This window comes from Ahaetulla prasina, chromosome 11, assembly GCF_028640845.1.
Source record: "Ahaetulla prasina isolate Xishuangbanna chromosome 11, ASM2864084v1, whole genome shotgun sequence".
NCBI classification, from domain to species: Eukaryota; Metazoa; Chordata; class Lepidosauria; order Squamata; family Colubridae; genus Ahaetulla; species Ahaetulla prasina.
In genome coordinates this window covers 20,700,930-20,716,335 of record NC_080549.1, presented here as the reverse complement: position 1 = coordinate 20,716,335, position 15,406 = coordinate 20,700,930, and the positions used below count along the sequence as shown (strand labels likewise).

General features: G+C 38.2%; 1 protein-coding gene across 6 annotated transcripts in view; it reads left to right on the top strand.

Moving 5' to 3' along the window:
• Nucleotides 1-14,994, top strand: part of LOC131205160 (phosphatidylinositol-binding clathrin assembly protein-like) — a 43,966-nt gene extending 28,972 nt beyond the window's left edge. For 2 of the 6 annotated variants that reach the window (XM_058197124.1, XM_058197125.1), the window contains 6 exons: nucleotides 171-287; nucleotides 385-415; nucleotides 2,826-2,946; nucleotides 3,413-3,469; nucleotides 5,200-5,307; nucleotides 6,167-14,994. In XM_058197124.1, coding sequence (XP_058053107.1) covers nucleotides 171-287; nucleotides 385-415; nucleotides 2,826-2,946; nucleotides 3,413-3,469; nucleotides 5,200-5,307; nucleotides 6,167-6,181 — 449 coding nt within the window. In that variant the 3' untranslated portion in view covers nucleotides 6,182-14,994. The remainder of the gene's footprint in view (nucleotides 1-170; nucleotides 288-384; nucleotides 416-2,825; nucleotides 2,947-3,412; nucleotides 3,470-5,199; nucleotides 5,308-6,166) is intronic. The other 4 variants (XR_009156728.1, XR_009156729.1, XR_009156727.1 and 1 more) reach the window with 4 other exon arrangements.
• Nucleotides 14,995-15,406: the final 412 nt, after the last annotated feature.

Sequence of the window (15,406 nt, the reverse complement as noted above, 5' to 3'; positions counted from 1 at the left end):
TAGCTGGAGGCTTTTAAGAAGAGACTGGACAGCCACTTGCCTGAAATAGGTCTCCTGCTCGAACAGGGGGTTGGACTGGAAGACCTCCAGGATCCATTCCAATTCTGTTCTAGGTACCTTATAATTTTAGCATTAATTTTCATTCTTAATGAATTACCCTTCATTTTCAGATGATGTATTACAACCAACAGTAGCTGCACAAAATCAGAGAGGAAATGTAATTGGGCAACAAAGTGGGAGGATTTTGGCCAATGACCTTGACTCATCACTTGCTAATCTAGTAGGAAGTAAGTACAAAGCTTTTTTAAAATGTAATTCTACATTTGTTATGTAAAGCAATCCTCATTTTTTAAAATTAAATTATTTTGATGGGTTTTCTTGCAGATCTTGGATTTGGAGGGACACCACCCAAAAAGTGAGAACACATACATATTTTATCTCAAAATAATTGCTTATATATTGATAAACAGTTCTTAAATTTAAGTTGACATTTTTAATCCTGCTTTCCACAATCTGATCACTGCAGCAGAATAATTATAGGAAGTCAGCAGTTGAAGAAGATTGCTGCATTATGTTGAAACAGTTCATGTTAGTAAACAATAGTTTGTTTATCCAAAGTAATGCTTAAATCAGTGGTAGTCAACCTGGTCCCTGCCACCCACCAGTGGGCGTTCCAGCTTTCATGGTGGGTGGTAGGGGTTTTGTCCGATACTGAAGCACTTTTCTTTTTTTAATTTAATTGACTTTTTAAAAAAATTTCATAGCATTATTTAACAACATTTTCATTAGATTTCATAAAATTCCCTGTGACAATTTAAATTTCTGAAAATATACTATTTGTATTGTCCGCGCATAAGTTTAGTTCACGTTACGTAAGTGAAACTAAATGGTGCTATAGTGCGAATGCAAACAAAAGTGCCTCGTCCCAGAATAGCTCGCGCATTTCCCCCCACACCACCCAGCTGTAACAGACAAGCAGAGCTGGTAGCTGCCCCCCCAACCCAATCCACGATGCGCGAGAGGCATACGTATGCGATGATACATGGCGCATTACTGTAGAACTGGTGGGCGGTTAGAAAATTTTACTACAAACAGAGATACAAAAGTGGGTAGTAGGTATAAAAAGGTTGACTACCGCTGGCCTAAGTGAACATACTCAAATATTTACAACTAATTAAAAGCACATAGTCCTCTGCTTGCTAGCAAGTTTCTGTTTTAGTTGCTCAAACAGATCTCATAATCAGAAAATTACCCACTTGTATAGCATTGTTTGAACAATGAAAATGAAAAGTTTGTGAATTTGGGGGGTGTTCAACCAATCCCTTTTAACCTTGAGGGAAAAAAAAATACATGCAAGCATCAGCACAGTAAAAGCTTCAATGTAATGGTTTTCTATTTAGCAAACTTCAAATGCAGCAGAAAAATATCTGTCCATGCACTACATATTTCTGCTTAGGTGCAAACTTCCATTTTATGCATGCATAGGATATACAAAGTACCATATTTTTCAGAGTATAAGACGCACCTCCCCCCCAAAAGGGGGTAAAAATTTAGGTGCGTCTTATACACCGAATGTTGCCCCGCCCACCCACTGGCCCCTACCCTTTGGCCTCTGCCTCTCCGCAATTTACCTCTTTGCAGCAAGAAGAAACAGCCCATTTCAGTTAAATGAAGGGTTTTCTGTATATACATTATACATTATGCTGTATATGCAGGTGTTCAGAATGTGGTTTTGTTTTTATAACAAAAACAGTTTGTATGTAAATAGCAAACTACATTTAATCATGCATAACCGTAATGGGAGAAGACACCCACCTTCTTAAACATTTAATACATCTTCTGAAGCCTGTTCCAAATAGAACTTGGCCATCCAAAAGACAAAAAGTGCCTGTCTACTGAGGAGTTCCTACTTTAGCGAAAACTGTAACCATGCCCATCTCCAAAATGTCCAGGTGGTTGAGCTGATTATGAGCAGCAACTGGATCTCTGAAATTCATAATACATTTTTGGCTCCTTATTTTGCCTGGCTTGCTGAAGGAAGTAGTTTGGGGCATGAGCAGTGAAAAGAAGCCTAGGTATTAATACTGGGGGTTGGACAAATTTTGAGTGACCTTTATTCATTTATTTTTCCTTCTTGGCCCAGGGCCACAATTTGATGCATGGTGGTAGGGTAGGTTCTGAGGTAACTTAAATAATATCAAAATGCCCTCCACCCAGCTCTTTCCCAAGCAAAATGTGTATTAAAACAAAATGACACCACTTTTTAATACCTGTTTTTAGAAAATCTAACATTTGGTATAGTTGTTAAGGTGCTAGCTTAGAAACCAGCAGAATGAATTCTAGTCCAATCAATTAATTAAATCTTTTTTACAGTCATATGCCAACTTAAGAAGGATAGAATACAAACAATAATTTTAAAAGCTAAAAAAATATAAAATACGCAAACATTTTAAAAAGCTGAAACGTTATTATAAAAAAACATTGTATTTCAACTCTTCTTATGCTAGTCTGTGTCTGTAATAAAGATTTGATTGATTAAGTTTTAGTCCAGCCTTAGGCATGAAAGCTTGCTGGATGACTTTGGACTTTGGGTTGGTTCTTTCAACCCAACCCACCTTGCAGGGCTTTGTGGAGGAAGAAGAGGTATTAAGTATGTTTGACACCTTGAATTATAAAGGTGGAATAAAAATCAAATCAATGAATCTGAGGAATGCTAGCATTTGTTCAGAGATTTTTGTGACTTACTCCTAATTGTAATGAGGAGAATGTGGCAGAAGCCTTGATAGTTGCTGAATAAAAGTGCTTTGTTGTACCATTCCCTTTAGATCTGATATGCAGTGGAATCAGCCTACAGAGAAGAAACTTACTGGGGGTAACAACTGGCAAGCAAAAACAAGCACCTCAACTACGTGGAACACTGTTCCTGTACCTCCTGCTCCACAGATGGTATGTACTTACATTTTTATTTTTTTTATTATAAAATTTTAATTTTTAAATTTCAATTTAAGTTAGCATTTATTTATTTATTTAAATTTTTTACTTTTAAAATGTGACATTTCTGTATAGCAGCTAAGATATTTTCAGAAGAAAAGTCTACGTATTTGCAGTACGCTTAATGTTGGCCAGAATGCAAAGAACTGATTGATTTTAGCAAAACTACCACTTTTGTTCTACCATAAAATTCTTTTGACACTTTTTGATATTTTCAACTTGCAGAACTTTAAACTATAATTTGGTATTAAATGAGTGAGCCTTGGCCTTATCTCTTTCCTTCCCCATTTCTGTGCTATGGTGCAGGTTTTTTCTTCAACCAGACTTATTAAAATATGTCTTTTAAATAGCTTGTTTGGAGTTTTCAAAAAAGGCAATAGTCAAATGTTACATACAGATTCTTTTTATTCTTCCATCAAAGGTACCTGCTCCAGTAACCTACCCAGTAAATACACCTCAAGTGCCTGTGTATGGAATGGTAAGTTATTCAATGTTGATAGCTTTATCTTTATATGGCATCCACCCCCAGTTTTAATGTCTGATTTTCTAAGATTATGTAGAGAAGGAGTGACAGAATGCGGGGGCGAAGTTAAAAAAAGGAATCAGCCTAGAATCTATGTAGCCTCAAACGGACTAAGTCCAACCCTCTTTAAATTCCTTTAACTTTTATTAGTACCAAAATAGTACTAAACATTAGTAATAAATCAGTTTAATTGCAACTTCACATGTGGTCCTTTTGCACCTGACAGCTTAACATGTTCTGCATTGGGTAGCATCTGCTTACTCAGGAAGTTTATGCAAGATTCATAATCTTTATATTAAGGACATGGCATATTTGGACAGTGAAACTGCAGAATGGAAAACTAACATACCTATGCTAGGATTTTTTATAAGGTAGTGTTAGAGCTGTGAAAATTTCAAACATTCGGAAGATATGCTTTGGGTCTTGCATAATTCCTAAATAAGAAACAAATATTAAATACTTCCTGACTATCCCATAATGATCCAAACAAAACTAATGAGTAAATATGCCACAGAAGTTTGAGTGTATAAATATTTGGATGGGACTGAATATTGTTGAGCCATGTTGATTAGTCAATCTTGACTGAACCCAGGTATATAGAATTTTTTATTTATTCGTGCAGAAAGCCATCTCAAGAAGTGATTCTGGGCAGCAAACAATGTTTAAAAAAATTAAAAACACATCTCATCACAAATATAAAGATGCTAGCACATACAGGAGATCAGATCCTTCACACATTTTGGGGGCCTTGTCAGACAGGTTGGGGCCATCCTAATACCTGGAGGAGAAATGGTCCATAGGGCATGTGCTAAGGCAGAAAAGGCACACATCCTGGGCCTTGCCAACCAGCATTCCTTAATCAATTCGGAGCATGCCTGTTCTGCCAGACCGATGGTGGAAACAACTGGGAAAAGATGATCCCTCAGGTAACCCAAGCTATGAAAGGCTTTAAGATGACAGCCAGCATCTTGAATTGCACCCAGAAGCATATTGGCAACCAGTGCAACTCTCGGCTTAATGATGGTTCACGTGTTGAGTAAACAACACCATTTTTTAACCTGTGCAGGTCCATCCTGCACTAGTTGAAGCTTCTGAAGGCTGTTCAAGGGCATTATGAGATACAACCAACACAGCTAAATAATTATGGGTACAGTACTAAGATTTAGCCAGGACTGATAGGTGGTCATCATGACTATGTTGGGAATATGAGTATACCCCCACTTTAATTTTTAAAGTAAAGTTACTAAAATACAATTTGGTTCTACTTCGTTAGACTAGCAAAGAAAATGAACATGACAGTTGCTAGAGTTTGGTCTCACTGTCCTTGAACAAATAGTAAGAAGAGCTGCTATCTTTTTCTTGTGCTACTGCTAAGCGTGTCACCTTTAGTGAATGCAGATATAGCAGCTGTTCCAGGAGTTGTCCAAAGATGGTCCTTCGGAAAATCCCCATGGTGTCACCTGAATGGAAGATTATGCTGTAGAACAGAGATGTCCAAACTTTGCAACTTGAAGACTTGTGGACTTCAACTCGCAGAATTCCCCAGACAGCATGACCCCTGGCTGGGGAAGATCTGGAGATCCCTGCTGTATACCATTGTTTGTGACTTTACAATGACTTACATTGTGACTTTTCAAGCTGAGAGAGCAACAAATGACTTAATTCATTCTTCTTTCTATCTTCAGGTACCTACTCAGATTGGAACTGCCCCTATTATGACACCTCAGCCCATGATTTATACCCAAACCGGTCTAAGGCCAAACAATCCTTTTGCACCTATCTCTGGAACACAGGTTAGTGGTGTTTTTTTTCCTAAAGGAGAATGTGAATATTAAAATGTTTTGCTACTGGCATTTTGCCACAAGCCCTTCAGTGGTTTGTTGATGTGTCCTTAGCTCATTCAAGTTTTTTTTTTTAAAGATTTTAAATAAGAGTTGGTTAGCACTTCACAGTGAGATTATGACTGGATTTATAAAAGCAGTACATAGAAGAGGAAAAAGAAACAATAGAATCCTAAGATCCCAGGAGAACCCAGGCAGAGAGAGAGAAAACAATAACAAATTAAAAACCTGCCTTTCACAAGTTGAGACATCAAACAGACGATAGCGAGAAATCAGATTCTGTCTGGTTTGCAGATTGTGGAGAGTTGGGTGAAGAGCTGAAGGAAAACAAGTGGAGATGAGGCAAAAAGTAGAAAGGGAAACACATAATCAGTAATAAAAGTAGAATTGCAACAAAGGTTAGTTGTGAAAAACAGAAAGCCGCATTGGCTTGTGATAGAACTTGAAGTTTGCCTTCAGGATTGTTTTTCAAGATTTGGCAAGTGAATGTCTAGTTTGGCAAATAAGTCTAGTTGCTCTTTGAAAAGCACCTTTGGCAGGTGAATGCTTCCTTCATCTCCACCTCCCTTTGGTTGGAAAGATTTTCAGAATGAACCAAACAGACTTATGAAAGTGATATTTAAATTTTTAAAAATTGCTATGGTCTTTTTCAGCAGTGAGTCTATCATTATCTGGTGGTGCTAAATCTATTGCAAGGGCAAAACACGTTAACGTTTTTCAACTCTCATTTAACTCAATTTTTCTGAAACTCCCGAATAACTTGAGTATATTTGTTAATATCTTTAATTTGGCTTTGTTTCTTCTGTTACAGATTCAGTTTATGTAGATCTGCCAAAACAACGAGACTCTTTAACAACCAAATTGGTACAGAGAAGATGAAACTTTCAGACTGCAGCCTTTGCCAGAGCTCATACTTGCTCCGCGTATACTATAAAATTACTTTTAATTGCTGTGCTTTAGAGATTCTTTTTATAACAGTCCCTATGGTCTGAAATTATGTGTGGGTTTGGATGGGGTTAAGACTGTTTTCCATAAGAGGTTTTAAGTATTTTGAAACTAAAGGTCATCCAGGTTCAAAAAGAATATCCTACTTTTTGTTGCTTTTAAAGACAAGCTTACTTAGGAATCCTTGGAAGGATTAATTTTTTTAATTTTGAGCCTGTAGTAAGCAAGTGGACAGCCTCAAACTTCTATTTATTTTCTCCCTGAAACTCGGTGGCTGATGTAATCATGGGCACTGTAGAGCAAAGTTGAGCAATAAGCCTTTTAGATGCTCTGAAGGACTACCCAAAACAGTCAATACTCTGACAGGAGTAATCCTGCATTGTGAAAAAAGCTCGTTCTCTTGGGAAACCAAGCTGTTTTTCTTCATATTAGGCTGGCTTCTTCTGATTCATAGATTTTATACTGTGAGTTTTCAAATGCTGTGAATCAACTTTAATTAAATGGGCCATTAGCATTAATTGAATTGGCCGTTAATGGAAAACAAATTAATTGGCATTCAAGCGGAGGGATTGTTTAGCCCAGCTGTAGGGCTACATGTGGCTGGGGGTGCTGGAGTAGCATATTATGAGCAATGTGTGAGGTTCTGGTGTGAATGGCAACAGCTGCAATACTTTATACGAGTAGCATTGTCTCTGACTCTGGTGAGAGTTGACTTCTATCCTGGCTTTTTTTTAAAAAAAAAAAAAACCAACACCCAGTAAATGGTCAGCAAGAAGTTGTAAATCTGAGAGGTTGCTTGTCCTGAAAGGGGCATCATGCATTTTTCATTGTGCTTCATCACGTTCCGTGGTGCACTTTAAAAACTGGAAAGGTGGATTTCTGAACGGTCCATCCACGGCATAGCCTAGTTTTTTGTCAACAAGGGAGGCAAGGAAAAGATGCCCGTAACGTAAGGTAACATTTTTTAGAGGAAAGAATTGTAAATAATGTGTAAACTTCAAGGACAGAATTTCTCCAGAATTGCAGGATTTTTTTTGTTGTTGTTTATCTTTGTAACATTCAAAATATGAATATTTACAGCTTAAAAATATACAGCTCCAAATTTCTTTGGTATTGAAAAGCTCAAACTATTGTTCCTGAAAATATGTGAGATGTTACTGCAGTTTAGGAGAGTGTATGTAATGTGATGATACAGCTTGATGGTCCATAATTTTCAACTCTCCTCCAAAACTGGTGGTGGTGGTGATGATGATGATAACAAAAACAATAATGATAGATTAACTACCGTGGGAATTGACCCAGATGTATTATCAGGGGGAATCACAAGAAATTTAGATTTAAAATCCCTTTTTAAAATCAAAGAAGCGTTCTAATTAATGCAAGAGTTGACTCCTTCATATCACTGCCAGGCTTCTGGTGTTAGGCCCGTTACCACAGCAATAACAGGACAAACGATATCAAATGATGCTAGTATGGTTCTTCTTTCATAGAATTTTCCCCTATTTGGCCAGATATTCTTAAAATACGGCAATTGATTTCAAACATTTGCCAAATTGTGGGTTTTGTTCCTAGGAAAAAGGGATTTAATAGCAACTACAAAGAAAAAAAACATTTTTGCAGATCAGAATGTCAAACTCAGAAAACCATTTTTTTCTCTATACGTGTCTTTTGTGTTTGTTAATATTGTGCCAAGAATGTAAAAAAAAAAGCCTGCTTCAAAAAAGATATACTTGTTTTGTCAAGCTAAACATGATTTTTTAAAGGAAAGAATCATTTTTTACATATGTGTTTGCAATTTGTAACCACTAACTTTGTATGGATTAAATGTGCAAGTGGAAAAAAATGTTTTAGACCAAATCTTCGACATGTACTGACAAAGACGTAAACTGGATGCATGTAATTAAATGTAGAAAGTGAATTTTCAAGGGCTTTTGACTTTAATGTATTCTCCAGATTTGCCCCAAACCAGTATTTATTTTGACCCTGTATAAACTGGAGCAATTTATTTGTGGGATTTGTTTGAATTGATATTTTCATGCATTAATTTAACTAATCCTCATATAAGATTGTATAAACTCGCCTTCCCATCGATTTTCACTCTTTCAATCCAGTTTAGATCAGTACATGTGTTTTAAATAACATAGGTTTTATAATTAGAAATACTTTATCACAGACATTGTGATCATGTGAACCATCATATAAGCAGCAAGCTTTTTAACTCCCAGAGATTATTGTCTAATCATGGAATTTTAATGATGTTTAATTTATTACATTTACTGGCTGCAATTTTACAGCAAGGAACATCTTGCAATATCCATCTCATCAGAGAGAGAGAGAGAGAGCAACTCTCCACATGAAAGTATGTTATGTTATTGCTTGATATAATATTATGTGTACTTAACTGATTTTATTGTAATTATAATAATTCAAAATAATAACCACAATGTTCCCATTGCAACATATTGATGTATAAAATTTCTGATATTTACAAATTCTTTCTTCTATTTCGTGTCCAGCACAGTTCATAAAAATATATTTTAATTTCTCTGTAGCTTAAGGTACTTGCAGCTCAGCCACTCTGAACATGCTCCTGTGCCTGCAAAACTTTTAACGAGTTCACACACAACCAGTAACAACCTCTTTCTCAGAAGGTACACAAAAGATTGTGTTCTCCTTATACCTCTCTACAGTGATCTTCTAAACCAGAGGTCTTCAATCTTGGCAGCTTTAAGACTTGTGGACTTCAACTCCCAGAATTCTCCAGCCAGCATAGTTGGCTGGAGAATTCTGGGAGTTGAAGTCCACAAGTCTTAAAGTTGCCAGGTTTGGGGACCCCTGTTCTAAATAAACATGGTGTCCAGTTGACCCTGTGAATAACACCGTCCGTGAGCTGCAGTTGATAACATGATGTGTTTTTAACGCCTTTGAACTGTGTGATTTCTAGCAGGATTTCATCCCATCTTTAACAGTTTTAATTTGGGGCTTCTATTTTTATCATATCCAAGTCCTGGATGTGATTATATTTTAGCTGATTTTAGACAGTAAGCATTTTTGCTTTTATTCTGTCAAGCAGTGGTTTCCAAACCGCAGCTGTCCCTAGTTGTGTATCAGCTGTAAATATTAGCTTTGAAATTGGAAGTAATCTCTAGTATGTAGTTCTCTGGGTGATGTTTAAATAATATTGCTTAGTTACCAGACCTTTAATTAGACAAGGTGGGAGTTGTCTGTTATCTCCTGACCAGCCACTGTGTCCTGGAATTGCCTCCCCCCAAATTAAACTGGCACAAAAGAGGAGAGTGGAAAAATTGGCATAGGGCATCAGAGCCTGGGTGGTAGTGCTTATGACTGCACTGAAGAGCTGACTCTCTAGGACAGGAATTGCATTCATAGAACAGTTTGGCAGAAGTACCCCTGCATTGAGAAATTGGAATCTTCCTGTCTTCCTGATGGTGGGTGCATCATTGCAATTCCTTGCTGCAAGATTGCAAGATCTTTTTTAAAAAAAACCAAAACAGTAGACCTGGGTAAATGGTCCTTGTTAATTTTATTGCAAGTGTTTTTGCATCTGCCGCAGTTGGAATTTTCTGTCTTCATGCCAGAAATTACCATTGTACAGGCAACTGTACCATTTTCAACTTCCAGTTGGCTAAAGGTTGTTTACAGTGATTTTAGTGTTGTTATAGTTGAATGGTTTTGACACGTTGGACAGTAAGTGTATATGTTGTGCATACTTAAAACAGTCCCCTCTCCCTGATTTTATATATTTATTTATAGATCGAGGTGAACTTCCTAGAATGTTATCAATCAACTGTATCCCAGCTAAATCCAGGAACACTCCAATCTGAGACTTAAGCACATGGACTAAGACCGTAACACCCCTGATTTCATATGCCTTAGGTTATCATTAGAGCTGTGCAGACTTTCAGGAATAAATCCCAATAGGTGCTTCGGTGCACAAATGCAACACCTGGCTGCAACTCTGTAGAGCACTTGAGTTTGCAGGATTGTGTGGTGGCTCTCGCTCATGGCCTCAGGAAAAGATGCTGCTGCTTTAAAGAGGGACCAGGAAATTCCATCTTTGTGTTCCTTTGCGCTCCACAGCAATGAAGCATATAAAAATAATTATAAATTTAAGGAGAAAAATCATGTTCAAAATTGGCATTTGCCTAGCCAGTATTGAAAACATACGTGTAAATATACTGGTGATGCTAAAGAAAATTAATATAATGTAATTAATGTAATATTTCATCCATTAACATTTTTATTGCAAATGTTTCTAGTTCTCTATAAGAGAGAGGATGCTTCCCGTTACAATGTTCTTTTTAGACCAGTGGTGAATTTAAGGTTTCTGATTAAAGAAAAATGAAAAACCAACCCAAATTAAGACAAATGTGCCTGTTTTATGCCACCCGTTACTGTTTACTGGGAAATCAGCCCAGTTAAGTCCAGCAGGATTTATTTCCAAGTAATCTCAGTCTGAAATTGGGAAGCCCTGGGTTTAGCTGTCATTACTGCTTTTATAATTTGCCAAAATTAAGATAGCAGAACAAAATGAACTCCTGAGATATTCAGAGATGATGTTTATCAAAAGAAAAGGAGGTCTCTGTGTTGCACATACATTAATAAGGCTTTGTATGTCAACGTCATTTCTTGTCCCCCCCTTACAATACTAAAAAAACATTGGGGTTTTGATTTTTTCCAAGAGAAGCAGGATGGATCTGAAGATGGCCAGATGCTTGTGTGGAAACCTTTGCACAGCCGCAACTCCATGTTAGGCAGAGCTGGGGACAGTTGGGCTGCTGGCTGGCTTTTAGGAAGTTGAGTGAGATTCTAGAAAATGCTATTTCAGCACCATGCACAGTAGCAACGTCTCTCATAGGATGCTGGGCATGTATGTGGCCTTAAAATGGCATCCAGAAATGAAGTGACCGAAGATGCACTCTCTTTCGCCTTCCCTCCCGTCTCCCTGGGCCATCTTCTGAATCCCTTTGCCCCCTCCCCAACAGATCTCGGATACTAGAAATTAACTTGGTGTAGAGAAACGTCCTGCAGCTGGTTTCAATACTGACATTTGTCCAATACTAACATTTTGGAGCAAAGCCCTGTGTGTGTCTCCTGATTGGCATATGGCATGTTGACATCCCAGTCAGACTGTCCTTCTCATCTCACTGCTGGCCCTAAATGGGGGAAAAGCTGGATTTTGTCATACTTGAAAAAGTCTGTGCTGAATTGAAGGTTCCTCTTTCTAAATAACACATTTTACAAAGAACGGTAAATATTTTTAGTCCTCTGTATATAGTAAGGCTAAGTACCATTTTTTAAGGCAAGACTATTGGGGGTGGGTGGGTGTTGAAATGTTATCTTTAAAATTGAATACAGGGTGTACAGAATCTGGTTTTGTTTTGCTTTTTTGGTTTGATTTGCTCTTTTTTCAGGTGTGGTTTGAGAATTTGCTGGGATATCAGCTTTTGAGTAGAATGCACTGTGGATCAGTGCTTTTATTTGTAATGAAAGGGAATCCTTTTTTCCTCAAGTAGTCTACATTTTGAGGATAATGCTGAAATGCTTTGTGTACTGCTCGCTTATTTCCATTCTAAAGATTATATTTTTGAGTTAGGGAAACTACATGTTTTCACTGCAGTTTCTAGAAAATGTTTAGAAATAGAAAGGTTGCTTCTGATTCTGGTGTACTCTGACTTCTTGATTGTCAGGTACCGATTGAAAAACGTATTGTGTCACTCAATTTTCTCTACGGCTGTCTGACACTCATTTTAAATATTGTAATAACTGGTGCAGTCTTTCTTCTCCTTTTGTCCCAGTCTGTAGTATTCTCCAAAACTGATAAATCTTTGGATGTATTTGTATTTGTGTATCCAATGGTTGTAGGATTTAGAGCAGGGGTGGGGAACTATGGACCCTTTATGACCTGTGGACTTCAACTCCCAGAATTCCTGAGCCAGTCATGCAACAATTTTGTTACTCTGGTTTCTTTTTTTCCTCCCAAGTGTTCTGCTATAAAAGCCGTAGGCGGCTTGCAGTTTAGCTAAGCTTTAAAGCAGATTTTAGGCCATGTGTAGAATTGGACTCAGACTATATTAATGGCATTTGAATGGTGCTAAAAAAGATTGTAATGGGATTCCCATTTAAACAGGTAACAGTGAAGTGAAAGTAGCTTAGTCTTGATCTAACTCACCAGGCTGAATTAGTGGAGCACATACACCCATCAGCAAGCTTGCAGTGAGGAGCTTTTGAATAGTCTTCCAAGATGATGCTACTTCTCAGCATCCTTTACTGTTACTCATATTGATAGGAGCTGCTGCTGAGCAAGATCTGGAGATCCCCATCTCAGGTACTCTGTTCACTTGGGAAGGCAGGGGCATAGGTTGTGTATCTGGCAGTTGACCTCTGTTTGAGCTTCTCTATGTAGATCAAGGGTGTTAAACTCAATTTCATTGAGGGCCGCGTCAGGGTTGTGTTTGACCTCGGGGGGCCAGGGTGGGTATGGCCAGCTTGACGTCACTCATGTCGGGGGCGTCTGTGGTGGCCTGAGTGCTCTGCCAATGAAAATGGGCTCCCAGGCTCCATTTTTTGCCTGCCATAGTCTCCTGCAACCTCTGCCAGTGAAAACAGAGCTCAGGAGGGCCGTGCACATTTTTGCTGGCAGAAGCATCACGGGCCAGTCCTTTGCTGCTTCCAGGGCAGCCCCGCGGGCCAGATCTAAGCACCCTGTTTAGATCCGGCCCCTTGGGCCTTGAGTTTGACACCCCTGATCTAGATCAATGTTTCTCAACCATAGCAACTTGTGAGGACTTCAGCTCCCAGAATTTTCCAGCCAGACGACTGCCTGGGGAGTTCTGGGAGTTGCAGTCCAGACATCTTAAAAGTTTGCCATGGTTGAGAAACACTGATCTAGTGGCAGTTAAGAAGCAAAAAGTTAATAGGCAGAGTTGGAAGAACAAGTGAAATAATAAAGGTCACATTTCCTACTTTTTTAAACATTTGTCACATAGAACAGGGTATGGATCAAAATACTGATATGCAGTGAGGAGGGTAAGACCTGCCCCACAGGCATTGCTCCGAAGGGGGGGGAAAATTCTGTGCCAAAAGATGAAGACCCCCTTGAGTCATTCAGTGGACATTTTGGGATAGCTTTGTGGAAGTGTTTCTGTCAGCCTAATTTGGATGTGTTGTATTTGTAACTTCCTGTCTAATCTACAGCCTGACAGCTTTCAATTCTAATTTCTAATTAGTGCATCCAAGTACTGACCCTAAGTTTTTTTCCGTACAGCTAAGATTGGCTAGGTACTGATTCAGTTGTGAAACCCCCAAGTTTGTCAAAAGCATCATAGTTCCCTGTGCAAATAGCAGTATTTAGGAAAGAGTTGCAGCTCTGCCCCTAAATCCCGCCCCCCTTTTTTTTGAAGGACATAAAATGCAACTCACATTTCTCATGGTGTCTAGTTTGTAGGGCCTTTTTTGTTGAAGAGCCAGGAAAAGTGAGCTAAGTCAATCCCACAACAACAGCTGGTGGAAAACCCCTCCTGTGCTTGTCTCTTGGTGCCAGACAGCCACCCTGCAAAGGTAGATTGGCACAGCCAAGGAGAGAATGTTGCCTGTCATTTCTGTCAGTGAACTTGGTGAGCCAATGACACACATCCAATATTGGTGGAAGCAGGGTAAATTGTGGCAAATTATCGATCTTGTAATTCTAGCTAACCTGTGAGCTATATCTGCACCACCAATACAATTACTTTGGTTGCTTCCAACCTGTTCTGGAAATGAAGGTAAAGATACTTTGTAAGTAAAGCCTGCAATTTGAGGTCTCCTTGCTACCCTACAGCTCTTGGCTATAGGAAGCCAATGATATTCAGAAAAAATTCCCAACTGTTGAAGGCAGTAAGTGGAAAACCTTATAAGATTTTTGCTTTGGTTCTCCAAAATGCCTATTTTTAGAATTCAAAGGCCAGCGGTAGTTGCCATATTACTTGGGTGACAGATGATAAAGTTATTGAATGTTGTCTGAATATCTGTAGCCAAATAACAAAATGTTCAATTAGAATACAATAGAAATGTACGGTTATTCACACCAATTTCTCTCATTCATTAACTGAAATTATTGTGAACTTCATACAGTAGTTCTAGTGAAAACCACTTGAACCATTTAGTTGTAAATTGCGATTTACCAGGATTGATACTTGTATGTAAATCTTATTTGAAGTAATTGTAAACCTAAAATCCAAGTACAATTAAAATTCCAAGATGTTTTTTGTGTCAGTAAGGCACTATTGAAGGAATGTAACCTTTATTTTGAAAATGCTTAATTTCTGCAAAAGTGTTTGTATTTTTTCATATTTGAAATGTTTTTCTAAGTTGACATTTTTGTTCAACATTTGAAATATAATTAAGTATATTGTGATTTTCTGTTTGAACTTCTCAAAGTATTTATTTTGCCCAGCTCATGTTAGATTGCAAAAGTGTTGGAGAACACATCTAGCCATCAAAACCTTTTTCAGTTTAAGCACCCTCCCCCAACCAATTTTTTTCTGAAATATTTTGTTTGCCATGTTAACACTTCAAAGATTCTGGCGCTAACTGGCTTGACAGCATATAAAACAAGGAAGTGGTTGAGACTATTGTATAGACTCCATTTTGTTAATGAAACAGGTTTTGGAAAATAAACTTTGGCACAAAGTGTTTTGGCTCTGTTTTGTATTCAATTTGATAATTTTTAATTTTGCACAATTGAAACATTAGCTAGTCAGCTGCTAAGTCCCTACGGTGCTGTTGAAGAGGAAACCTTTTTTAAAAAAACTCCTACCTTTCCTTAGAATGGGTGTTGGTCTTACCTGATACCCCTTTTCTGATGAGAAGGAGTGACTCCAGGCATGGGTATCACTCTCTTCTGGCTCTATGGACAGGGTTCAAACTTAAGAGACGTCCCCTTTGTAGACCTCCCACGTTCAACGATGTTCGACGAGGGTTCCGAATAATGTACCTGTAACAACACCCCACGGACACCTCCCTGACCAGACCCTTTCATTAGGGTGGGGCTGGAGTCACTCCTTCTCATCAGAAAAGGGGTGTATCAGGTAAGACCAACACCCAT